General features: G+C 36.6%; 1 protein-coding gene across 2 annotated transcripts in view; it reads left to right on the forward strand.

Moving 5' to 3' along the window:
- The window catches only part of USH2A (usherin), a gene marked incomplete at both ends in the record, with an annotated part of 756,807 nt that overhangs the window by 187,976 nt on the left and 541,274 nt on the right, over window positions 1-27,557 (forward strand). For both annotated transcript variants that reach the window (XM_079697601.1, XM_079697602.1), the window contains 5 exons: window positions 6,489-6,647; window positions 13,881-14,375; window positions 15,406-15,675; window positions 17,261-17,430; window positions 22,121-22,265. In XM_079697601.1, the coding sequence (XP_079553727.1) occupies window positions 6,489-6,647; window positions 13,881-14,375; window positions 15,406-15,675; window positions 17,261-17,430; window positions 22,121-22,265 (1,239 nt within the window). The remainder of the gene's footprint in view (window positions 1-6,488; window positions 6,648-13,880; window positions 14,376-15,405; window positions 15,676-17,260; window positions 17,431-22,120; window positions 22,266-27,557) is intronic.

Below are 27,557 nucleotides of genomic sequence, written 5' to 3' on the forward strand. Positions count from 1 at the left end.
TTAATTTCTATATATGGTGCTAGTTAAGGCTCCAGGTTCATTCTTTTAAATGTGACTATCCTAGCTAGTGGGAAGCAGCCGCATAGCACAGGGAGATCAGCTCAGTGGTTTGTGACCACCTAGAGGGGTGGGATAGGGAGTGTGGGAGGGAGGGAGATGCAAGAGGGAAGAGATATGGGAACATATGTATATGCATAAGTGATTCACTTTGTTATAAAGCAGAAACTAACATACCATTGTAGAGCAATTATACTCCAACAAAGATGTTAAAAAAAAAAAAAGGTAAAAAAAATGTGACTATCCAGTTGTCCCACCAGTATCTGTTTAAAAGAATATTCTTTCCTTGATAATTGTCAATCTTGTTGAAAATTGGTTTACCATACTCTGATGACTTTTAATCTATATTTTAGCGCTATTTTACTAGTGACTGCTCTAAGAATTAGACTATATATCTTTGTCTGCCACAGATTACTTCAGGTTTGTACAGACTTAATTCTAGTAAAATATAATAACTATGCTCTGATGTAGCTCCTTTTCCTTCCCCATTTTTGTGCTATGATTGTGCATGCATGTGTGTGTGTGCATGTGGGTATATGTGTATGTTACACTAATATAATTATTGTTTTAAGCAATAGTAGGCTTTTCAAATGATTTGACAGAAGGAAGCAGAATATGAATACAGAACACACATACACTGTCTTTAATATTTATCCACATAATTTACCCACATATTTACCATTTCTGGTGTTTTCCCTACCTTCCCATGATTCAGTTTACTCTCTTTATCATTTCCTTTTAGCCTGATGGACTGCTTTGGTGTTTCTGTCTATATCCATTATTTCTAGTTTTCATAGGGCTAGACTGCTAACAATGAATTCTCTTAGATTTTTTAAAAATTATTTGAGAATACCTTTATTTAACTTTTCCTTTTTTTTTTTTTTTTTGCGGTATGTGGGCCTCTCACTGCTGTGGCCTCCCCCGTTGTGGAGCACAGGCTCCAGATGTGCCGGCTCAGCGGCCATGGCTCACGGGCCCACCCGCTCCGCGGCATGTGGGATCTTCCCGGACCGGGGCATGAACCCGAGTCCCCTGCATCGGCAGGCGGACTCTCAACCACTGTGCCATCAGGAAGCCCCTAACTTTTACTTTTGATGAGTAATTTTTTCTAGATATAGAGTTCTTGGTACCAACTATTCTTTTTTCTTTTGGGACTTTAAATATGTCATTCTACTACCTTCTGGCCTCCTTTGTTTCTGTAAACCTTTAATTGTATTTCCCTTCAACTGTGTTACTGCTTTCAAGAGTTTGTCTTTTTCTTTCACCAGTTTGACTACACTATGTCTAGGTCTGAATCACTTTGTGTGTATCCTACTTGAATTCATTATGCTTTTTGGAATTGGAGATAAGTGTTTTACATTGAATCTGGACAGTTTGAGCCAGTATTTCTTCGAATATTTTTTTCTCCTTTCTCTGTCTTTTCTCTCCTTTGTGGTTCCCATTACACATATGTTGACACATTGTACATATGACATTTACTCACAGATCTCTGAGGCTGTTTTCACTTTTGTTAAATTTTTTTCTCTGTTCTTTGGATTAGATAAATCATATTGTTGTATATTTAAGTTCCATCTGTTGCTTTATATCAAGTTTACTGATTCTTCTTTCATTTCAAATCTGCCACTGAGCCCTCTCTAGAGAAGTTTCCATTTTAGTTATTATACTGTTCAACTCTGGTTTTGGTGTTTTTATACATTCTCTTTCTCTGTTGAAATTCCCTTTTTGTTGAAACAAAATTATCATATTTTTCTTTAATTTTTAGAACACACTTATAATAGTTGCTTTGGCTTTCAAAGGTAGACATTATCATCTTCTTACTCTAAATAAGAAAAGGGTCAGAGCATCCAATTGAAATTTGACTGCAATCATACAATTACAAAGTTCCCAAGCTGGGATGTAATCCCAAACTGATGGATGTAGTCACAATATTATACTTTCCTTCCTTAAAAGAGAGTCTTATACAAAGACAATTCTTGGCAATTTTGATTAATGAGTGTATGACCATTTTCTCAGAATCCTACTTTCAGCACATAAAAGTGGGTTCAAGTTATCTCATGCCCAGGATTTCAAAATATTTATTCTTAGAGTGGTATTGAACTATCTAAACCTTCAGGTCTTTGAAAATTCTCATTAAATGTCAAACAAGCATTATTCATTCACACTGTGAAGTCAGACAAGATTGTGGTTAGAGATGGTCATAAAAAGTAATCAACTTTAAACATTTGAAAGAGCTTATGTGTGTATATATGTGTATGACTGTGTTTCTTGTCAAGGAAATTTTCACGTAATGCAAATCATTTTCTACATCCTTTGACATGGGACTGAAACATCTATCTCTCTTTCAATCATCCCAAAAGTATTTTGCCATCTTAGAAAATAGTTTGATGGTCAGTTTTGATTGCTCTAACTCTGAAATCTATTGTGTTCCTGAGAGCAGGCGGAGTTTTAGATGTAATCACTAATATTCACTAAAAAACATTAAATTGCCATGGATTACGAGGCTATTTGAGAGTGCTGTAAATGAGACAGTTTATGAATCTTTGAAGTTCCACTAAGAATAACAGGATTTAGAGCCCTAAATTAGAATTCACTGAAAGATCAAATGTACTGTCAGTATTCAACCAACCAAAGTGACCATAGCAAAATATGGCAAATCATTGAATTCAAAAATATAAGGTGCTGTTTGGAAATAATTCTCTTTTCATGTGTCATTTTGAGATTGTTATTACTCACTGTCCTATATCTAAATAGGCATATGGACAGTTAGAATTTTAACATAACAATGAAATTCCCTCCAAAAAGAAGATAAAGGGGAAGAGTGAGAATGTATCTAGGTTGAATATTTCTCTTGAAAAATGTGACGTCAATATTATCTACCATAGGTTTAGAGACATTGTCTTTAGGAAGCCTATGCATAAGATATGGAATTTTATATATTTCAAATTCAGTGTTCTTGATATACTTTCTTAAAATGCTATTGTTGGATTATCTCATGTCTTTAAAATGGAGTATATCATTCATGAGTACTGATGAATTAGTAATACCTCTTAGTTGAAAGTCTTTGCCTGGTGTGTTAGGATAGCTTCGCATTTCTACTCCATACTTCTCACTCTGCTCTGTTCCCCAAGATTCTGTATGTTCTGTGTCCGCAGGCTCTCTTGCCCCCTGACTCTCAGTTGGCTTCAGCTACAAGTAGGAACCTTCTAGTCATCTGGAGGAGGGCTGGAAGAAAGGGAAGTCAGAACATTTAATCCGCAGCTCCCTGTCTCAGTGTAAGAGTGGCCTTGAGCTGGCTCTGTCCTTCAGTGAGTGGTCAGATGATGCTCTTCACACATCCCTTTCTGTCCCTGAGTGCTGTGCCCCTTCAAGCTAGGGATAATGTGTGAGAAAAAGTTAACATAGCAGGCCTGAATGCTTGTCTTTAGAGAGACCTGCTTACAAAGTTGGCCTTTGGCTGGCATCTGGGATTTGGATTTTGTGACGGCTCCCACCATCCTCAGAATTGTTATGAAGGGCTCACTGTCCCTTAAATTTTATACAGATTACATGGTTTATGCTTGTTGGGCTGCAACCCATAGGAAATACTGGCCTCCATTTCCCCAGTTTTGAGACCGAAGAAGGAGTCTGGAGTCAATAACAGAGACATGAATGATTTAATGGGTGGGGAAGCTTACATGTCTGAAGCAAGGTCCTGGAGTGACACCCCACCATATGCAAGGGAGGGCAGGCAGGACATGGCTGTAGGCTTCACTGGGGTGTGGGAGGGATTGCCAGTTATAGGGGGAATTACCTCTGGCTGGCTCTTCGGTTACCAAGGAAACCAGCCGTGGGCCACGCCCTTCACTGCCTCTGGTAAGAACAATCATTAGCTGGGACCTGGGGCAAGTATGTAGGAAGGTCAGTCCTGTGAGTAGGATGTAGGTGAAGCAGGCACTGGTTGAACAGGGGATGTACAGAGAGCAAGAGAACAGCCCTCTTGAGTGGCCTGACCATACAATGCTTAACACCTGCTTTCTTTCTGGGAGTTTGGAATTTTGGTGTGTGCCAGGCAGAGACTGCCTACATGAACAGTCCCCAGTATAGACACTGGGCACTGAGTTTCTAATGAACTTCTCTGGTTGGCAACATTTCACATGTGTTTTTATATGTTGCTAGGGAAATTAAGCCCATCCTCTGTAACTCGAAGCTTGTGCCTGATTTCCCCCAGACTTTACCCATGTACCTTTTCCCTTTTTTGATGGTGCTCTGTATCCTTTTGCTGTAATAAATCTTACCCATGAGTAGGACTATATGATGAGTGAATGAATTTCTAGTGAATCATTGAGCCTGGGATTGGTCTTGACCTGTGACATAAGTAGTAAAAGAGCTCTGCTGTTACCATACCCCAGAGTACTGCTCCATGTCTTTTGATTCCTTTACATTCTGCCCGCCCTTTTGAAAATAGTTTCTTTTGGAAAATAGTTTCTTTATTAAGCTCTTTATTAAATCACTTGAGTGTGCACTTTCTTTTCTTCTGAAACGTTGACTATCACCTAGTGACTGCAGATATTTCATATAATAATATTGATAATTGATTGATTCATGATCGATTCATGATTTAAAATTTTTTCTCAACAGAGAGATTAATGGTTTACAAAATAAGTTAACACAGCAAACTGTGCCTTTCTCATTTTATTCAGTGAGAAAGTCCGATTAGATTATGCTTCTCTAAATGGATGAAGGGTTATGCATCTTAAACCAGAGGGGGGTAAATAAACTGGTGGTTGATTGCCCTTAAAATATAGTTAGACATTGTTTTTCTCCTTTACCTTTATATCTTCTGGGAAAAAAAATGTAGACTGATTCTCCAAAATAGGGAGACTATGAAAAATATAGTGATAAGAAACAATGTGTTCATAGTATATATTTATACTATAAAAAATATCACTAAAATAGTGAGATGAATGCTCTTATGTGCCTGATGGAAGCAAACATATTATCTCTAACAATCACAGCATTTTTAATTTAATTTTATTTTTTTGTGCTATACAGCAGGTTCTTATTAGTTATCTATTTTGTATATATTAGTATATATATGTCAATCCCAATCTTCCAATTCATCCCCCCCGCTCTGCTTTCCCCCCTTGGTGTCCATATGTTTGTTCTCTACATCTGAATCACAGCACTTTTTAAATTGAAGTATAGTTGATTTACAGTGTTTTGTTAGTATCAGGTGTACAGCAAAGTGCTTCAGTTATATACATATATTTATATATATTCTTTTTCAGATTTTTTTTTCATTAGAGATTATTACAAGATATTGAATATAATTCCCTGTGCTAAACAGTAGGTCTTGTTGTTTATCTATTTTATGTATAGTAGTGTGTATCTTTTAATACCAAACTCCTAATTTATCCCTTCTCCCCCCTCCCCCTACCACTGATTTCCCCTTTGGTAACCATAAGTTTGTTTTCTATGTTACAATCACAGCATTTTGAACAGGTGTTATAAACAATCATAGCAACTCTAACAGGTGCTTGGTGTTCACGTAGTACATTTAATTTGTTTCTTGCTAATATTTAGACTATTTAACATCCTTAGCATCCACAGCTATTTGTATCACCAGCTATTATTCTTTCTTTTACACTATGCTCTGTGAAGCAAGATGAAACATTGTGCTTAATGGAATGGAAAACTTCCTTTTAAAAAATCCAAAAATTACACGACTTATTTCAAGTTTCAACACAATTTATGTGTATCAACTTTTAATTTAATTAAGTAGAAAATAAATATTATGCATCCTTGGATAGTTTCTCAGAAAAATTCAAAGAAAGAGGTGGAGAGTTAGAGAAATACTGTGTGTTTTCATTTATATGTGGAATCTAAAAAAATGAACAAATAGAACAAAACAGAAACAAACTCATGGATACAGAGAAGAAACTAATGGTTGCCAGAGGGGAGGTGGGGAGTGGGTGAAATAGGTAAAGGGGATTAAGAAGTACAAACTTCCAGTTACAGAATAAATAAGTCACAGGGATGTAGCATACAGCACAGGGAATATAGTTAATAATGCTGTAATAACTCTGTAGGGTGCATTATCTTTACAAGTATCAAATCACTATGTTATACACCTGAAATGAATATAATATTGTAAGTCAACTATACTTCAACAAAAAAGAAGTGCTATGTAAACTTTTGTGGTTTTTTCCCCCAACCATATTTATGTCAGCTGCATTGACCTACAAATGTATTTTATGTTTATAGATAAAAAGCTTTGTTTTAGAGAACTCATGATGTATACCCTTTGTTTATTAATTTCTTGGTAAACCACATGTCTTCTTGATAAAGTAATCCTGAATCAGAAAGACCTCTTTGCTGGATATCTTACTTAAGTTTACTCGTGTCCTTATTGATTGCCTTTGCTGATACATGCTGTCTCCATTGTAATTTAGCTCCATCCCAGCAACCTCCACCCAGAGGAAAAGTTCAAAATTCTTCTGCTATCAGTCTTTCCTGGAGTCCACCTGATTCTCCAAATGCCCACTGGCTCACTTACAGTTTATTCAGGGATGGTTTTGAAATCTACACAATTGAAGATCAATACCCATACGGTGAGTTTCAAGGCTTGGTAATGGAAAGATATAATATTCTGAAAATTGATACATTAGTTAAGTTCTTTGACATTGAGGAGACGTGTTGTTGTCTAGCATGGAGTGTTTCAGCAGAGAGAGAATTACAAATCTCACTAGTAATCAAAGAAACGCAGTGAAAATGAGATGCTTATTATTTGTTAAGACATGAATGCTTATCAAAGTCTCAAAGATGAAAACAAATTACCCTTTCCAGGATTAATGAGGATATGGAGAAGCTAGAACTTACATAAACTGCTGGGCTATCTGTGAGGGTTCATTGATATGACTTTTCATGTGGAATAACTTGTTAAAATATATGAGAAACTTTACCCTTTTGCAAACCATTTGACTCAGCAAACCTAGTTTAGAAAATATATCTCAAATGAATAGTCATAAAGGGACACCAAATCACAAAATATGTCCAAACCTGCACTATTTGTAATTGCAAAATATTGGAAAAAGTCAGACATTCAAAAACCTTTCAGTAAATTATGGTACATGACATAATAGAATCTGGTGCATTATTAAGTAAATTGTAGAATATGGTCACCTATAAAGTGCTATCTTAGTTTAGTTATTAATGAATGGGAAATGTCCATGAAATACTGTTTAAGGTAACTAAAAGATATTAAAATAATCTATGAATTATATTTTAATTTAAAATATATAAAAATACTGGAAGACTTACAACAAACTGGTCTATCATTTTTCTGGGTATAAGGATTATAGAAAATTTATCAAATATTTCTATTATAAGGGGTTCACATTTTAAATTCTCAGGTTGAAAAATGGACTTTTCAAAAAGGGAAATCAGAGTCCTAACATTCAAGCAAATAGTATAATTATATGCATACATTGCCATTTCCACAGAGGTAAAACCCAGCAACATGGAACTAAATTGAGAGAAGAAGGTTGTGAACAAACCATGAAGACTATCTTTGCACCTGTAACTATTATGAACAATTTGAAGGAGCTTGTAGAAATCAAACTGTTTAGACCCATTATCTTTAAAAAGATTTACTCAGATGTTTCAGATACCTTTTCCCTAAAGACAGAAGGAAAACTTGTAAATTTTCTTCCAGCCCTGTCTTCTCTGATATTTGCTTTGGTCATGTTTAGCTACAAGCTAGTTTAAGAAACTAGTTTAAGAAACTAATTTAAGAAACTAATTTAAGAATCATTGGAACAGTGATTCCAATTCAGGTTTCCATGTTGTTCTCTTTGTTTAAGACCCAGTTTTCCAAATTCTAGTTTAGCATGATTAATTAATTAGACAAGTATATAAAGCTATGTAAAAACACTGAAGTTCCATAATCTTTCTGAAAATGATTAGGAAGTTGCCTTGTTTTGACATATTGATTGGCGTTACAACTTTTGCATAGCATACAGTTTTATTTTGTATATATTACAGTAGGTTACATTTTGCACCCAGTTCTGTATGACTTATGTTATTACATTCAGTACTTTGTGTTAACTCTAAATGTCTCTTCAGTACTCCTAGTCTTCTTTGAAGTTAATGGAAGCTCTGAACTTTATAACGCAGATTGCAAAGGGAAAGGAACATCTGTCTACATCTGCCATGTTGGCAAAGCATCCTAAAAACCTGCTACTAGAATGTTTATTTTCTTCCAAATATCAGCATGATCCAGGTGTCCTGAAACTTAAGTTTTTGTGATAGAAGAAGAGAGAGTTATTAAAATATTGAAAGTGATTTTGAAGATGACACTATTACTGGTTGAATTATTTCTTAAGTTGTATATTAGGATCACTCTATTTTCCATATAGGTTAATTCAATAGTAGAATTAAACCGCAATTATACCCTTCAACCCAGAGGCATGTTTTACATAGTAACATATAGTGATCTATTTTATAGAACATTACATGTGGGTACAACACTCTGGCTCTTTTTCATGATTGCACTAATATAGAATCCAAATAACAGTTTCTTACATAATAAATGTATGCTCATTCACTAATCAGAAATTTATATAATCCTATTAAACAGGTATTATTTCTTAAATCCTTATTTTTCATTAAAAAATGCCACTTCTGGCATTTCTTGACAATCACTATAATTAATGATATGCAAATTATCTGCATGATGGCATTTGAACAGTAAGAACAATTGGTTAATGCTGTCAGAATTTTGTATCATCCTAATAATACCCTCATGTTTATTACTCTATTTCCAGTGTGTGGATAGCGTGTGTAATATGAAGAGGAAACAGTATTTATATCCAGTCGGATGAACACAAATCTTTGGGTTAAATAAAGGCATTTGGAATTATAGGTGGAGAATCGTTGAACTTTTCAAAGAAAATTAATAGTGTGTCTTCCAAGCAAGTTCGACCATTTGGTTGAGACCATTACAGAATTCCTTGTTAGAATAAAACTTTTCCTAGCTGGCCTCACGCACTAAGGGATTCTCCAGGGCAGTAGTTTCCAACCTAAGATCATAACACACCAGTATTTTCATTTTTAGAGCTTGCAAATTATTTGTTCTTAGTAATGCCTGCTAATAATGATGGAATAATTTTAAAGTTTATAAATAACTTTTTAAAAGGAAGTTAGGTATAGTCAGTGGTTTCCCTAGGTAACATTTCACTCATTTTGCATCCTAATTAGTTTTCAAGAGTAGAAGAGAAAGGTGTAAGTTAGCACAGTGGGGATTGTACATAATCAGCACCTAAAACTATCTCCCCTGCAGCCATGATTAGGGTTGCCAATAGGTATTTTATGTGTTATAGGGGTGAAGAGAACAGCCGTTGTAGGAAATAGCACACTTTTGATAGTATTGAAGTTTCAGTAAATCATATTATTTTTTCCTACTTGAGTTTGAAACTAAAGGGGAACTAGACATAAGGATTCCATCTATAAGATGGAAATGAAAAATAAAAATCATCATCATTATTAATAGAAGCCAGATTGGAAAATATATCTTTTCTCCTGAAGGAAGACAGATTAGAAAAGAAATCAGTGGGCTGAGGATGCTTTGCTTTTTTTCCCCCCCAGATTCACAATCGGTTAAATCTTTCCTCCTTTGGGTCACCATGAGTGGGGAGATAGTCCTTAAATGTTACTCCAGGGAGATGCTTTCACAGGGAAACTAGAGGAAGATTATTTCTACGTGTGACCATTGCTTACATCACTAGGGACATTAACATAGTTTAAGATGAGAGTTTTAGACAACATTGTATCTTAGTTAACTCTGGGCTTTCATTTCTTCCTTTAATGTCATTATCATTTATTATTCCATACCACATCAAAGGATCAATGTAACAAGGGTAATGTGGTTCAGTTATCTCTGAGAGAAATAAACCTAAAAAACCCAGAAAATATAAGCAGGGGATAAGAATGAAAACAGAATAGATGAAAATCAATGTTTTTTATTATAAGGGTCTTAATACTATTTCCTAGAAAAAAATATGTATATGAAGAATCATTCCTTCATTCTTTGTACACTGCTTTGTTCACTGCTTACTGCAGACCAGGAACAGTACCAGCCACTAGAAATACAAGGATGGAAGGAACAGTTCTCATTATTGAAAAGAGATACAGATAAATAAACCAAGATTACAAAGTAATATATTAAATATTGTACCAGAATAGACGTAAGAGTATTAAGAAATACTTTTAGAATATTTCTGAGTATCCTATAAGTGGAGGAGGGGTAAGAAGCAACCATGCCTGTGAGGGCAGAGATAGTGATTGAGAACCATTGAAAGTTCCACAGAAGCGGGTGATGTGAGGTGAATTAACCAGATACCACAGTAGAGGAAGAATTACTCTCATGGAAGAAATTGTACAAGACAAGGCATGAAGGTGTGTGAGAAAATAAGGTTAATTCAGGCAACTTGCACAGTTCCATGTAGCTCTGGTGGGTGAGAATGCCACACACGGGGGCTGGGGTCAGCCAATATTGTGAGCCAGTGCATCTCTAAAGAGGAATTTCATGATGTTCTTGTGCAATAATTTCTCTAAACACCTGATTTTGATTTGAATTTGTATAACTTTTTTTTTTTTTTTTTTGCGATACGTGGGCCTCTCTCTGTTGCGGCCTCTCCCACTGCGGAGCACAGGCTCCGGACGCGCAGGCCCAGCAGCCATGGCTCACGGGCCCAGCCGCTCCGCGGCATGTGGGATCTTCCCGGACCGGGGCACGAACCCGCGTCCCCTGCATCGGCAGGCGGACTCGCAACCACTGCACCACCAGGGAAGCCCTGAATTTGTATATCTTTTTATTATAAAAGTGGTATATCCAATTAAGAAAATTTAAAGGAAAAGAAAAAGTAAAGCATCACAATTCCAGCATTCTAGTGCATCTCTAGTGCATTTTGGAAAATTTCTGGTAAAATATGTACTTCAGTTTATTTTGCATAATAGTCAAGTCTATGCAGTATTACATTTCATATTTTTTCTCATATTGCTGTATGGTCTTCATCACTATTGTTTTAAATAACTATAATATTAGAATCCTATTAATGTAATATTAGACTAATATAACTCATGAAGAAATTCAACTTTAATTTACTTAAACATTTCCTATTATAAATAACACATCAGTCATTTTATATGCTTCCCAAGGAAATGTTTCCCAAGAATATAGCTAAAGATCATGGTCTCATAAAAGATTTTTTTAGTGTATACTTGTACAAGTTATCCATTTGTTGCCTCTCTGTTTCAAACCTTGGCTTCATTGCCTGCTTTGTGGTAATGGAGCTGGAACCTGTAAACATTTCTCCTTTACTAGCCGGTATGATGTTGCACTCTGTCAGTAGAGGGTGTTGGAGGCATCCTGCAGGAGATGGAGGTTTCTCTTCCTGGTTCTCGTGCACCCCTCTCAGGAGATCACTCAACAAGTGATGTTCAGCCATACACAGCTGCCAAGCTACCCTTGGGCAGCTTTTCCCCAGGACCCCAAAGGGCAGCTTTCCCAAGCTCTGGCCCCATAAGAGTGAGTTCTACAAGATGCACCACAGAAGACAGTGCATGGCGGTCCCAGTAAATTCTTCTGATGCCCAGGTGGCATCTTCCTCTAGTACTGCAGACGGTGGCTTTCCGGTGAGTTCCATGGTGCAGCCTCTCATCATGGGCAGCTTTCCTTGGCACTCTGCCAGTAAGTTTTTCCTCTGTAAGTTCAGTGGTGGAGCACCTGAGGTGCTAGAGGCCAGGTTCCAAGGGAGTTCTGCCTTCATGGAACCTCAGCGAACTTCACCATCGAGTGGGCCACGGTTGCACCCTGTGCAACAAAGTCTGGTCTCATCCCAGGTCTTGTCTCTTCCAGTTCTGTTCCTTCCCTAGGTGCTCTGCTTCAGCCCTGGGGGGAGGGACTTTTCCCTGTCTCTGTCTCCTCTCTTCCTGCATTCTGTAGAGGTTTCTGGTCCCCTAAGTAAGTAAAACCCTTTTGTACTCAATCGTTCTTTGTATTCAGCTTTCCTTGTTCAGATTACTCTGTGCTTTCTGTGACCTGATTGGACTCTAGTCTGATATTCAACATATTTTCATGAAGAATTTGCAATGACATATGTAACGAATGTCAAAATAACCCTTCACTCAGATGGTCACTGTCTGAGTCTGTTTAGGCTGCTATAACAAAATACCACAGGCTGAGTGGCTTCTAAACAACAGAAATTTATTTCTCAATGTTTTGGAGGCTAGAAGTCCAAGGTCAGGGTGCCAGCATGGTTGGGTTCTGATGACGGCCCTCTTCGCGGTTGCAGTCTGCCAACTTCTCGCTGTGTCCTCACATGGTGAAAGGGATGAGCGATTTTTCTGGGGCCTCTTTTGCAAGGGTACTAATCCCATGTGTGGACTCCACCCTCATGAGGTCACCATTTTTCAAAGTCCCCCACACCTCCTAATACCATCACCTTGGGCATTAGGTTTCTAGCCTATGAATTTGGGAGAGAATACAGCGTTCAATCTACAGAATTCACTCTTGTTCAGTCTTCAATTATTCCCTTTCCCCCACCATCATGAATGCATTCGGGGAAGGACAGTTTCCCCTGGCCCTTTGCTTCTGCAGAAATGTCAGAAGATGCTGGCTCATTTGAGAGGTAATGTCTTGCCTTTCTCATGACATCAACAACCAATGCATAAAGCTCGGGAACACGTGTTCATCCTCATCTTGTTTAGGTCTTCGTGAACACCCTGCTGTCTCAGCCTCCCCTGGGCTCTTGCTATTGCTGGGAACTCGCTGAGATTTGTTTTCCACATTTTCCATCCAACCTTTGGCCTGCCCAAGTCTGGAAGGTCACTTTGTCCCAGTCACAGAAGGTCCCATAGCACACTTGCTGGATCTCAACACAGCATCCTCGTCACTCTGGAAACCATGCAATCCTGTGGATTAAAACCGTACGCTAGACGCTTAACTATTTTTCTTTAAGCCCTTAAATGTGCTGCATCTGCCTACTAATATAGGGCACCTGCTGCATCATGGGCCTCTCCTCACCCTTCCCCCACACATGGTCCCAGGAGGGCGTGGGTGGCAGCCGCACTGGCATTTGTATGTTTCACAGTCCTGACTTACACTCTCTGTCCCTTTCCCTTAGAGAATGGAAAGTTCCAGGCATATGCCTGATCATGTCCACTCCCCGTCATTTTTTTTTCTTTTACCTCCTTTTTCTACCTCCTTCTCTCTCTTCAAATCCTTCGTGTCTAGAATTGTGTGAATTCTCCGTTGCTGATAACAACTTGTCTCTACAACATAGCAGCTTAAAACAATAATAATAATTTATAGTTTCACAGTTTCCATGGGTTGGAAGTTCAGAAGAGGCTTTAGTCAAGATGTTGGCTAGGTGACAGACCTGGCCTGTGCCAGTAGTTTGCCAACCCTTGGTCTAGTGTATCAGTGTCTAAAAAACAATCTGATTACTATAAGAAACCTAGTTATTTCTGTTTCAGAGAATTTGCAAGGACTCTCTTATACCTTCTATGAAAAGGATGCTGTATCATATAAAGAACAAAACAAAAGCTTAAGCTTCTAAATATGCATCATTACAAAAGGCATTTTTCTTATATTGTACTGCACAATAAAAGTAACCAGTATTTGCTTCATCTCAATTTTTAAAAATATGAACCATACTTTTATTCAAAAGAGTGGATTGTTATAGTTTAATGTAGTTATGTTATATAACAGAAAAATAATTAGAAATGTTTCCATGCCAATTTGTGGAATGTAACTCTTTTCTTTTTTCTTTTTTTAATTTCAGATATTCAGTACTTCTTAGACACTGCGCTGTCGCCATATACTGCCTATTCCTATTACCTCGAGACCAGCAGCTTGCATGGTTCAACACGGAGTGTAGCTGTCACCTACAGGACAAAACCAGGGGCCCCAGAGGGAAGCCTGAACTTAAGTTATATCAGCCCTATTAGCTCAGACTCTGTGACACTTACCTGGGCTGTACCTTCAAATCGTTCTGGTCCTATTGAGAAATATATTTTGTCCTGTGCTCCTGTAGATGGCATCCAGCCCTGTGTTCCCTATGAAGGTCCTGAAACCACCGCTACCATCTGGAATCTGGTTCCATTCACCAAATACCGTTTTGCTGTACAGGCGTGTACTAGTGGGGGCTGTTTACACAGCACCTCTCTGACAGTGACCACGGCCCAGGCACCCCCCCGAAGGCTGGGTCCACCCGAGGTGCGGAAGATCAGTTCCACAGAGCTTCAGGTAGAATGGGCTCCACCGATGGAACCAAATGGTAGGAATTCAAGGCCTAGATTTCCTATTCTTGGGTAAAACATGAAGGAGAATCTGGGTATTTGGAATTGTGCAATAAGATTCTGACAGCCATTTTCATTTTTATAACTGCATGATGTCATAATTGGGAAACAATTTCTAAAGATATACTATTTGTCCTGGTTAGTAGAATAAGTATATTTCTTTAATCTAATAACAAATTCCACTCATTTAAATTGCCCCCTAGAAGGCTAATATTATCTTTGCTCTTAGTGACATCTGCCATAACACAAATGATGTTTCTAATTTGAAACTCACTTAGGAAATGCATTATATTTGACTGTGTCACAAGTTAGGGCACCCATAAGCAGTAAATTTTCTTTTAAGCAAGAAAAAGATATGAAATAATACAAAAAATATGTATATAGGCTAGCTGACTCCATTAAGTTAATTTTTGGGCTTATATAATTGAACCCTTGGTTATACAGGCCAGCACACATTCACAGATTTTTAGTAATTTAATATCATGTACGTATTATAACAAAAGCTTTTTTCTTAAGATTTTTAAGTTACTTGATAAAACTAGGTGGAAATGAACTGTAATATTCTAATATTTATGTAAACAAGGCTTATATTAAGCAGATAATCAAATTAAAATCCCCAAATTTGAAACTATACAAATTGAAGGTACAGTGATCAAATTTCCAAAAAGAGATAACCATTCTTAGTAGAAATTATGACCAATCATCCTGAAAAATATTGAATTTACCTATCGTAAATTATAGTTATCTTGTGTTTGTACATTTTTGCACTCAGTTTTCATTTTCTATGAATATGCTTTTCAGTAATATTTCATGCATTCATGTAGCTATCAACTTCTAGTTTTTTTTTTTAATAAGTACTTATCATGTGGATTACCAAGAAAATAGACAGGTAATTGAGTCAGAAGAACAAGGAAAGCCAGGACCCTTCACATAACCTAACATCACCCCACCCCTAAAATAGCCCATTTGTCTAATAAGTCCTCTTTGTTCACCGTTTCACTTTTCTAGGCATAATTATAAGATATGAACTATACATGAAAAGACTGAGATCTAATGGAGAAACCAGGTCAGCAGAAAGTCGAGTTTTTCAGAGCAGTGGCTGGCTCAGTCCTTACCCACTTGCAGAATCAGCCAATGAAAATGCATTACAACCTCCCGAACCAACCACAATCATCACTGGCTTGGAGCCGTACACCAAGTACAAGTTTAGAGTCTTAGCTGTGAACATGGCTGGGAGTGTGTCTTCTGCCTGGACCACAGGAAGAACAGGAGAATCAGGTGAAGACTAATGCTTTGAACTCTACTTTGGAAACTCCTGAATGAAAATATTGCCGCAAATTAAAGTCAACAGCACTAAATACATTTGAAAAGCAAGAGCTGTACATTTACATAAGCCAAGGAAATATTGAATGCATAGATTGGTTTCATAGATAACTCAAGGTCACAAAGTTCTTGCAGTAAGTTCTAGGGAAGAAAATAATGTTTTAGTTGTTACTTCAAGGCGCAAAAATGACTCAACTGTAGTTATAGTCTTTTGGGAATGTTTGTCAAAAATAGCAATTGGTTTCCAGTCCTGAAGTGGGCTGGCCATATGTCCCATCTTGCTCCAAATTCAGTACAATTTATGTTCAGTGAAAGATATAACTGTTACCAGTTTCACAAATCTGTTTTTGTTTTTCTTTCTCTTTCCAAAACAAATAGTTTAGGTACCAAATTGTACCTTAAAATATAATCCCAGACATCAAAATCTATAATTCACAAGTGTGTTTATAAGCAGTTGGCAATATGGTAAGGAAAGATGGTGAAGAGTTTTAATTTTCTTAAGATAGCTTTACTAAGGCAAATGAGATATTTTTAATCCTCCACCTCATTCTTTATATTATAAACACTTCAAATTTCATGAGCCCTTGACAAAAAAACTACACTTTTGTTATGCTTTGAATCTATAGATATCCAAAGAAACCCAAGTCCCAATTTAAATTGGATCTGTTAGGACTGTGGAGGGTAAGGGTAGCTTCAAGTTTGATGTCCAAGGGAATCATTTCATGAATAAAATGTGCATTGTGCTTGAGCATCTCTTAATGACTCCCAGCCATCTTGTCCAAATAATAGGGGCATGATAGCACAAGTGATGAGCCATGGCATTCTGGAAGGGGAAAGTCAAGGTCAGAAATGAAAAGTAATGGATGAAACAGCAATACTAGACCCTCATAATCATATGGGTCACTAGCTAATGAAAGTGCAATGAGGTCCTTTGAGAATACACCTTTGGTTAGCACATTTAAAATCCATATTAAGATCTCAAGGATGGCAGGGGGAGAATGTATGTGTGTATGTCCCTGAACATTTCAATCCAAATTTATTGAAAACTTTTCGAATTTCTTCAGGGTTATTTAGAACATTTTCGATTTCCCTCTTTCTAAAGAGTAATATTCTCCCAGGAGCTCAGTGAATTACTTCTCTACATAAGAAGTCCAGTATGTCACTATGCATTGTTCTAAACTTTGTGGACTGAGACATATTCTGTTTTTGTGGCTTCTCCTTTCAAAGACGTCATAAGGCCTAAGGTTTCCTCCCCAGCTATCTACTAGTTACCTTTATGAACACAAGCAAATTTCTATTTTTTAATTTTGTAAGTGGAAAATATCTTTGTTAGTAATGTGAAGGTGGAGAACATCCTTGCAGATATAAAAATAAGTGAGTAGCTTTTATACACACCAGCATCTTCTTTGATTTTTAAAAATTAGAATATTATGTAAAGAGTGAGGTGTTTCAGAAACTAGGATAAATGTGTGAATTCAAGTTGAAAACCTGTGAATACAGCATTCATTGTTTTGGCTGTTGTTATTGTTGTTGTTAACAGCGCCTGTATTCATGACCCCTCCTTCAGTCTCCCCCCTCTCACCATACTCACTCAATGTGTCCTGGGAGATGCCAGCAAATAATGTGACAAGAGGAAAAGTTGTGGGGTATAACATCAGTATGGTTTCTGAACAATCACCTCAACAATCTAGCCCGGTGGTGTTTTCACAGGTATTGTTATTTTCAACTAACGACCTTTCAGAATTGAATTATGTCTTCATATTGACATTTTCTGTATTTGCAGAATTCTGACAGAATTTTCATTTATATTGGGTTGGCCAAAATGTTTGCTCAGTTAATGAATACATTCAATAAATTTCTTGGTGAAAATGAAAAATATGTCTTATTTTTACTTAAAACCGAATGAAGTTTTTGGCCAACCCAATACAATCCTTAAAGGGGGCATTCGGTTTTTAATATAATATTTATGTATACAAGGCTCTAAATACTTATATCACTCATTTTTCCTAATATAAGGGTATATGGAAATAAAGTTGGTATAACTTTGTTTCATGAAATCTGCTTTTTCCACTTAGCATATATCCTTAAATATATTGCAAGAAGCTGACATTCAGTAGCTGTGTACTATCATATTATCTGGGTACACAATAATGATTCAACCAATCCACAATCAATTGATATGTCTATTGTATTAATTCTCTTAGAAATCTAAATGACATTGATAAGAACATCTTATACGTACATTTTGCACATTTCTATTTCCTAAGAATAAATTTTGAGGGATGCAGTTTATCACAGCTTATAGCAAAGGTTGTGAACATGTTCAAAGTTTGGGATATGTAGTGACATATTACCTTCTAGTGAGTTATATCCAGCCAGCAGTAATGAGAATAATGATCATAGGTAAAGATTACTGAGGCTTTACTGTGTACATAGACTAATTCATTTGATATGTATAATAATCCTGGAGGATGAGAGGCTCTTGTTACCCTCCAGTTTATGGTGAGACCAGTGTCCTTTCTATCAGCATAAGAGTGACCAATGACAAAGACCGGCTGATGTCAACTGGACAAGTCATTCTGCATACTTGGCTATTTAGCATCTCTTCTGAGGAAGATGCTCTTTGGAGGACATTAACAGGACATGAAAAGATCTTCGCACTTACTTGATGCCCTGTCCCATGGGCCTATCCACATTCTTCTTCCCTAGACATCCCAGTTCCTGATTTTCTAGTCTTTTTTCTTTTACGGCCATGTTCAGTACAACCAAACCCCAGCCATATAATTCAGGGACCCTTCCCTTTCCACACAGAATAAATGACCAGGTGCAGTACCTAAAGTTTTGCCCATTGAAAGGATTTCTTTTTATTGCTGGGTTTTAGGACCATCCCTGAATGGAGCTATAGAGCAGCCAGCACCCATTTTTGACTTTATTAACCACATATTAAGACAACCCATCTGCAAACCAAACCACATTTTTCTACTCTCACAAGTCTTAGGGGTCCTCCAAGGAGTCATAGGTAGGAGCTGAGATTGAGTCAGCAGTGTCAGAATGGTGGATGACATGTGGGTTTGGATTACCAGCTTGCACAGCATATTATGCCTTCTGGCTGTTACTTGTATTATAATACTCTATTCCAAGAAACTAAGATAAGAAAAAAAAACAACCCATAGTTTATACAACACATCCCAGAAATCAACTTGTTTTTATCCCGCTTTACCAATTACTTGCCATATCACACATCTCTGTGCTTCAGGTTTTATTCATGTGTAAAATGGGAAAACAATTTCTACTTATCTGTACAGTTTTTGTAGAGCTTAAAGAGCTTGACAAATATTAGATATTGTTATTATTAGTGATTATTATTAATGGGATATGGCTACCTTACATTTTATAAAATATTCAATGGGGCAGGAAAATATATTTTATATTGACAAAATTTATGTATATAAATCTTTTGTTTGTTTAAAAGTCTTTGTGTCTGAATTAAAATAAGAATATAGATATGTCACTTTATTCTCTCTCTTATACCCTCTCCTGCAAATATTCATCTACCTAATCATATATTCAAGAAAGTGAAATCACAAGTGGCAAAGTCAAAATTTTTTATGTTCTCAACAATTAAATTTGTATCCACACTGACCTGAACATGTCTGTTATAATCTTGGTAAATAAATAGCCAAAATTTCTGGGGAAAGCCTACTGTAAAAATAACTGTTAAAGGATCTTTACCTAAGAATGTGGTAGAAGACATATATAGAAGTGGTGTTATTATCATTGTAGTATTTTAAACTCCTACAAAGTTATTCCCACCTCTTTAAAGATTAATCCCACAAAAAACTTTCAATTAGATACATCCTTTAAGACTTGTTAAGATGAGTCTATGTACATGATAAAGACAGTTTATCTGAGTGATGATTTTACATGCCCCAAGCTCTAGGATAAGTGTCTCTTAAAAATCATTTAATTTATAACAACTATATGTAGAGAAGAAGTAAAATTTCATCAAAATTAGTATTAGTCTACATTTTATCTTTATTACATTTCATTTTGTGTTCTTTTTAAAACTTTTTAAAAATAGATCTTTATTGGAGTATAATTGCTTCACAATACTGTGTTAGTTTCTGTTGCACAGCAAAGTGAATCAGCCATATGCATACACATGTCCCCATATCCCCTCCCTCTTTTTTTTTTTTAACATTTTTATTGGAGTGTAATTGCTTTACAATGGTGTGTTAGTTTCTGCTTTATAACAAAGTGAATCAGTTATACATATACATATATCCCCATATCCCTTTCCTCTTGCGTCTGCCTCCCTCCCACCTTCCCTATCCCACCCTTCTAGCTGGTCACAAAACACTGAGCTGATCTCCCTGTGCTGTGCGACTGCTTCCCACTAGCTATCTATTTTACATTTGGTAGTGTATATATGTCCATGCCACTCTCTCACTTTGTCCCAGCTTACCCTTCCCCCTCCCTGTGTCCTCAAGTCCATTCTCTAGTAGGTCTGTGTGTTTATTCCCGTCTTGCCCCTAGGTTCTTCATGACCTTTTTTTTTTTTTTAGATTCCATATATATGTGTTAGCATACAGTATTTGTTTTTCTCTTTCTGACTTACTTCACTCTGTATGACAGACTCTAGGTCCATCCACCTCACTACAAATAACTCAATTGTGTTTCTTTTTATGGCTGAGTAATATTCCATTGTATATATGTGCCACATCTTCTTTATCCATTCATCTGTTGATGGACACTTCGGTTGCTTCCATGTCCTGGCTATTGTAAATAGAGCTGCAGTGAACATTTTGGTACATGACTCTTTTTGAATTATGGTTTTCTCAGGGTATATGCCCAGTAGTGGGATTGCTGGGTCGTATGGTAGTTCTATTTTTAGTTTTTTAAGGAATCTCCATATTGTTTATCCCCTCCCTCATGATGTGTTCTTCAGACAAAGAATAATTTGTTTAAAAATGATTCAATTTTTTAAATTAAATAAGAAATACCTTAATGTATTTTATCTTAACAATTTCATTTTCTAAAAATCTACATTAAATCCCATCAAAATTGTGCTAAATAAGATAAATCTTATAGCAATATTAAGATTTACTCATTTCAAAGTTTTATTTTTCTTAGAAAATTTTAAATCACATTGCACAAAAGAAAAAAGGTTATATCTTCAAAACCTAAGTAGCCATTTTAAAATTGGAAAAAGGATTAATAATTCAGTGTTTGATGCTTTTCTGATTTCTAAATGTAATTGCAAGAAAATGGTACCAGTGTTTTAAATTATTCCTAGATATTTTGAATCTCCAAAGTCACCTTTATTTCTGAAGAATGTTATGTAAGCAATATAATTTATATTCCAAACACACTGCTTTCTAGAACTACTCAGTTTATGAAATTTTAAAGTCAGTACCCAGGCACATATTCCAAAAGAATTTTATTGTACTCCTAAAGGGAAAACAAAATCTAGAAACTGACTCCAAATGTTATTAATCTTTACAGTTACCTGTAGTATTTATATTTATGGAAGATTATTTCATATGAATGTATACCAATATCCCTTAGAAAAATAGCTTTGTACTTATGCTTGCTGTCAGACTATCCGTTTTAATGACTTTTTTTTCCTGAATATAATCACCAGTGGTCTTTGTATCTACAGACTAAGCAAATTTACATGGTTGCTTTTGATCAATTCTAGTTATAATGACAGGACAAGCTCTCAGTGTTTATTGTTTAATTACTTGTTTATGGACCATAGAGTCTCCTTTGCTCAAATCTGCTATTTTCATTTGAAAATGTGTGATAAAGACAGTATTTCAAAAAAAAAATGTAACTGTTTGATCAATCTGCTTATGCTCAGTTGTACAAGAAAGATAATTGAGAATTGACTTCATGTGGGTGCTCAGTAATCTTTCCTTTTTTCCCTTTTTTCTTCCTGTGGCTTTTTTTTTTTTAAAACAAATGATGAGATTGATTGAACGTAGTGACATCTTTCTGTACCAGCTCCATCAGCTAGCATGTGGGTATTACTGCACTGGGTTCATTTTGGCCAAGCCCCATGGTTTTATTTGGACTTTTTCATGATAACAGTGACAGTGTCACCATTCTTTATCTGTACCATCAGTGACACGAACTGCACCACCATGCTGCTTTATGAGGCAATAACTCGGTTTCCTCATTTATCCACTCAGGAACTGGATTATTACCTCATAAAGCAGTGTGATTGTACAATAATCAATTAAATTCTAGCTTGTTGAAGCCCTTCAAAAAAAATCTCTTTTCCTAATCGTGGTTGGCAATAATTCCCTCTGTCAGAATTCCTGGAACTTTGCTTGTCAAGCTAATATTTTTCACACTGATTATCTATTATCTGACTTCTATTTTTTTTGCTTCACAGGTGTTGTACACTGCTAAATCCCAAGAAGTGTCTTATATTGTAATAGGACTACAACCTTATAGGATATACAACTTTACTATTTCTCTCTGCAATTCAGTTGGTTGTATAACCAGTGCTTCGGGAGGAGGACGGACTTTAGCAGCAGGTAAGCAAGTTCTAAAGGACATGAAAAATATATTGTGTATTTATAAACAAAACACCTACAAAGCTCAATACCTTCTCTAGTTTGGACTTCATATTTGTCTTTTCTGCTTTCTCCTTCCCCTCACTAGCCCTGATTTCTACTAACCTTGTCATAGTTGAACAGAAAAAGAAACTTAAGAGCCCTGAACATTCCTGAGTTGCAACTGTGTCATCATAAGAAACATAATTAGATGCAGAGTGACTACAGGGCTTCCACCACCCTAAGTCCTAAAGGTGTCCCAACAATTGTTTGAAGTGTTTGGCAGGCTTCTTCTGAGGACTCAGAGTACTCCTCCTCTCAATCTTAACTTTTTTTGTGTGGGGTTTGGTCTATCCCCTCCTGCCCCATGGAGCTAACAGCAGACATCCAGAAATTACTGGGTTGCCCTGGTGTCATATTTTGCCTTTATTGGATAGGCAGTAGTGTGCTTATTAATCTGTTTATTATGAATATGAAGCTCCTAAGTATATAAAATTGAAATAACAACTTGTTATCAAGTATAATCTTACCAGGAAATAGTTTGTATAATTTTTTGCTTGCTTCACTTACGACAAATTAGGTTCATACAAACTTGATTACAGGTATTATTAACACCTATATAACCCAATTACTTACCATTTAGGATGTTTTCAAATCAGTTTTTCTGTCAGCATCCAACAAGGCTTAGATTCCTGGTGCTCTTTAAAGAAATGTCCAGATGTGAGGAGGTTAAGAGACTCCTAGGCGAATGACAGATAGCATGCAAACATGTTTAGCTACAAAAATACTCCTTAGGCCTTCCTCCTTACTGTCTTCATATACGATTCCATAGTTTTTGTCTTGTTTTATTTTGTTTTCATTCTGGAAAAACTTGTTTGGCTAAAATTATCGTGTATAAATATACAACAAACTTCAAATATAACAAGTAATTTTGTTTCTTCAAATTGTCCACCAGTGATGGGGACTTCCCTGGCGGTCCAGTGGTTAAGACTCTGTGCTCCCAATGCAAGGGGCATGGGTTCAATCCCTGGTTGGGGAACTAAGATCCCCACGTGCTGTGGGGCACGGCCAAAAAAAAAAAAAATTTTTTTTTTCAATAATGAGAATGGCTCCAAAGTTCCAAGTAATTATGTTTTATTATCTCTGACTGAGCTCTTTGTGTTTTTATGTATTTAACCTATATGTACAAGTATTTATGGAGTACCTAGCTTGAACAAAAAACACCATGCTCCTATAAGAATATTTATTTATTTTTATATACGATGTTATTAGAGTTACAGAGTGTGGATAACAGGGGAAGACTCCCTGTCTCTTTTAGAAAAAATGACATAATTTGGGACTAGAGGATAAAAATTAAAAGAGGAATCTGTCCTGGGGGCTGGAGAAAGTGAAAACAGAAACCACACAAACCAAAGATTGGCCTGAGATCTAGGGGAGGATAAAGGAACTCCGATTATGTGACCGAGCAGAACTGAAGTCACAGCTTCTCAGGGTTGTAAAACATTTCAAAGTCATCTAGGGTGACTGTCTAGCCAATATTAATGTATCCTATGCAACATTCCTTCCAAGTGTTTGTCTGACCTGTGTTTGATCCTTTAGTGGTGGGGGAACTACACCTCTCTGGCAAATCCTACCATGTTTAGAGACCTCTTTGAAACGCAATTTCAGAGGTGATACTAATCCAAGATACCTCCCTCTGGCTTCTTGAACATTCTCCTTCCACTCCCTTGGGGGCTGTCCTCACTCTAATTCACCTTCCTCATGACATCACTTCCAATAACATCTTCAGTAACAATACCCCCAGCCAGGTCTTCTCTCCTCCAGGCTGTGTACTGAGGGACCTCCCAGCTGCACCTCACATGCCCTAGTTTCCAGCACCGTTAGGACAGGCTCTCTGCTTCAGATAGGATCTACTCTGTTTTTTCATAGACACAAACCAAAAGAACTGAACGGAGACATGCCGGTCCCCAGAGACTAGACAGACCCTGGACATGGAAAGAGAAAAGCAGGGAAAATGTCTATAGAATGGCATCTTCCCTGCTTAATGGACCAATGATCACGTCTGTGTGAATATCGTCCTCATTGGTTGCAGTAAGAGTTCCTGTGACATGGAACTCACTGCGCCCCAGTGCTATGTGCTCTTCTTCTAGTCACTGGCGAGGAGGCTTAAGGCCACTCCAGCCACTGGAAGATGAGTGGAGCAGAGCTGATCTAGGCCCTCTGAGTCCTCTCCCTGCCTCTTTATCCCTGAAAAACAGAACTTGGAAACCTCTCATAGTCTCTGAAAGCCATGAGATGTGCAAGTTAATTGACTTTTTCAAATAGGAGTTTATTTGTGTATTTTAGGGGAAAATGATAAGCCAGAATGCCGCAACTTGAATTTGGGCTCTGCCATCTACTAGCTTTGTGACCTTGAGTAAATTATATGACCTCTGGGCCTTAGTTTTCCAATTTATAAATAAGGATAACCTATTATATAGCGCTCTCCCGAGGAGTAAATACATGTTAAGTATTTAAAGTAGTGCCCAGCACAGAGTAAATTCTCAAAAAAAATTGTTATTTTTATCAAGATTTCTATCATAACTGTTTTGTAATACTTTTATCAGTCACAATGTAAATGTTATAGAATGTCTAATCGAATGTTATCAAAGTCATGCAATTTATTTTACAACTTTGTTTCTGTAACAGTATTATAACATAAGTATAACAATGGAGAGTCCTAAAACTAAGGATTGAATGGCAAAAGTAAACTGTAGGGGGGCTAACACCGAAAAGCATCATTTTTCAGTTCTGTAAGGAGCATGTTGTTCAGAATTATGGCATGCATTTCAGGATTTTGATCAAAAACTACACATTTCAAATTTGTTTACAATAGAGTTAATAATGTGTCATAACCATATTGTTGCTGTGTTTTGCTGTGAATGCTCAATTCAGTAAGCGTCTATTAAGGTTACTATTTAAAGCACTGGGTGGAGGGGATTCTAGTAGAATCCATTCAAAAATACCTTAATGGTGTCTGCATTAAGGTACTGACATATAACAGGTAGGGTTAACACCTTGGGGGAAAGGATAAAAGAAAGTTATGGGAACGGAGAATATGGGATAGATAGCTTTGATTTAGGAGACTGGGAAATTAGTTCAGGTTAAATGGCACTTGAAATGGACTATAAAGAATTGGTAAAGATTTTTGCAGCTATTATACCATGTGTCGCTGTTTGAGGGGCTGTTCCATACTGACATGATGAAAGCTGAGGTTTATAAAGATGTCTCTGTCAGTATAGTGTAGAATAGATTAAAGTGTGGAAATAGAGACTGGTAGACATTCCAAGGGGGCCATGAGAAAGTAAATCAGAGAAATAGAAGGAAAGATTAAAAGAAAGGAATAGAGTAGATCAAGGAAAGGAAATCCACAGGTTAAGAAGAGGGAGAAATTGAAGATGACAGTAAACATCCCAGACAGTGGTGATGCCACTAAATATAATGCAAAAGACGAAGAAAGAACATATGGGAGAAATAAACCCATGAGTTTCAGTTTGATTATCTGATGGAAACACATCGGTGACAACTATAACCAGCCAACAGCAGAAAATGCAAATCTGGAGCTTAAGAAGGATGCGGGTTTTATAGTCCCCTGCATATAGAAGGAGCCGAAACTATGGATGATAATGTATTAGTGAAGGCAGAGAAAATACAAAATAAAAGTTTACATCTCAGTGAATGCTCACATTTTGGGAGGAAGAGGAAAGGAGGAATAAAGGGAACAGAGACATGGTCAGAATTAGAAAAAGAACCTAGAAAAAGCAGTATCCAAAAAATCAAGGGGAGAGAGAATTCTAGAAGGAGAATGTTGTCAGTAGGGTCACATGCTGTAGGAAAAGTAGGAAAAATGTAAACCACAAGGAATGTGGGGTCACTGATGACTCTCTGGGCAGCACTCTGTTTAACATGGTTAGAGCAGAAGCTGGAAGGTAAAAAATTAAACAGTTGCAGGAGAAGATGGGATAGTACATTTTAAATGTGTAGTTTTTTGTCCTTTGCCAAAATATTCCTTCTACTCAATTTCCATTAAAAAAATACATTAACTTTGTTCACATGTGAAATCCTTTCTTTTCTGAAGGAAAAATTATTTTAGCGTTCTTCTGGGAAAATTTTTATTTCTTTATCCCTTAATTTATTTTGTCAGAACTCTCTGACTCTTCATCTGCCAAGCAGGGAATAAAGTCACTTACATGACAAAAGGATAAAAAAATAATTTTTGCTTGCCAGTTGATTTATTGTGAAATATACCGTTTTCAGGGGTGTTTGGATCAGGGAGAATGGACTTGTTTTATGAGAATACAAAGAAAACCCCAGCAATTACAGATCCAATATCCTTCTTACCTCCTTTGTTTTTAATAGGTGAATAAGGTTTTTTTCCTAAAATTTTCCTAGGATTAAACCTCTGTGTGTAACTGATAGATATGAAGTCATAGAAATAAACAGTGAGAAGGTCAATCCTTTTGAATGGTCAACAGGTTTGTTGACCATTGTAGGAAAGGAATAAAAGTTAAGTTGCAGCTAAGATTCTTCCTGCTCTGTTTCTTCTAGTAATCAAGTTACAATTTGGAGGGTATATATGACTCCAGTGAATTCTAATGGATTTGTGAGAAATTTAACTCAAGTCTAAATGTAGTTCATGTGAGTGAAGTGTCAGGAATCAGAGGAAGCCAGCGACCATTTAAAAATTTTGAAGAAAAGCACCTAAAATTAAAAGTAGTAGTCAGCCTTTCTGAAGCACTGAGTCACTGAAACATGTTTTTTTTTCCTTAAATCTCAGTCACAGAAATCAAAAAGATACTCGTAAAGATGTATGTTTCATTAAAAACTCGAGAATTATAATTTGCTCTCTTTGAAGCATTTTTTCAATTAGATATTATTAGAATTACACATTTCATCCAGAATATTTATTGCTTTACTCCTTTAGTTTTGGTGCCCATGACAAAGTCTGAGAGCTGATGTGAGAGAGGTATTCTCCCAGGAGCAGCTGCATCTCCATTGCAAAATCTTCAGGAAACTCTCATGGGTGGCTTTGGAGTTGTTTCTGGGTATATAAGGGTCATAAGCTGATGGACTGGGCACCCTTTTTATACTTTTCTTGAAGATTACATTTTTAATCTAATAACTTTGTACATTTCCACCCTTTGTGAATTAAGTACAAATTAAACATTCCTTCGGAGAAATTCCTTTTGGAGATCCATTCCTGGAGGAACAATGTCCTATTTCCTTTACCTGTCA

The sequence above is a fragment of the Hyperoodon ampullatus genome, assembly GCF_949752795.1.
Source record: "Hyperoodon ampullatus genome assembly, chromosome: 2".
In the NCBI taxonomy this organism is placed as follows: domain Eukaryota; kingdom Metazoa; phylum Chordata; class Mammalia; order Artiodactyla; family Ziphiidae; genus Hyperoodon; species Hyperoodon ampullatus.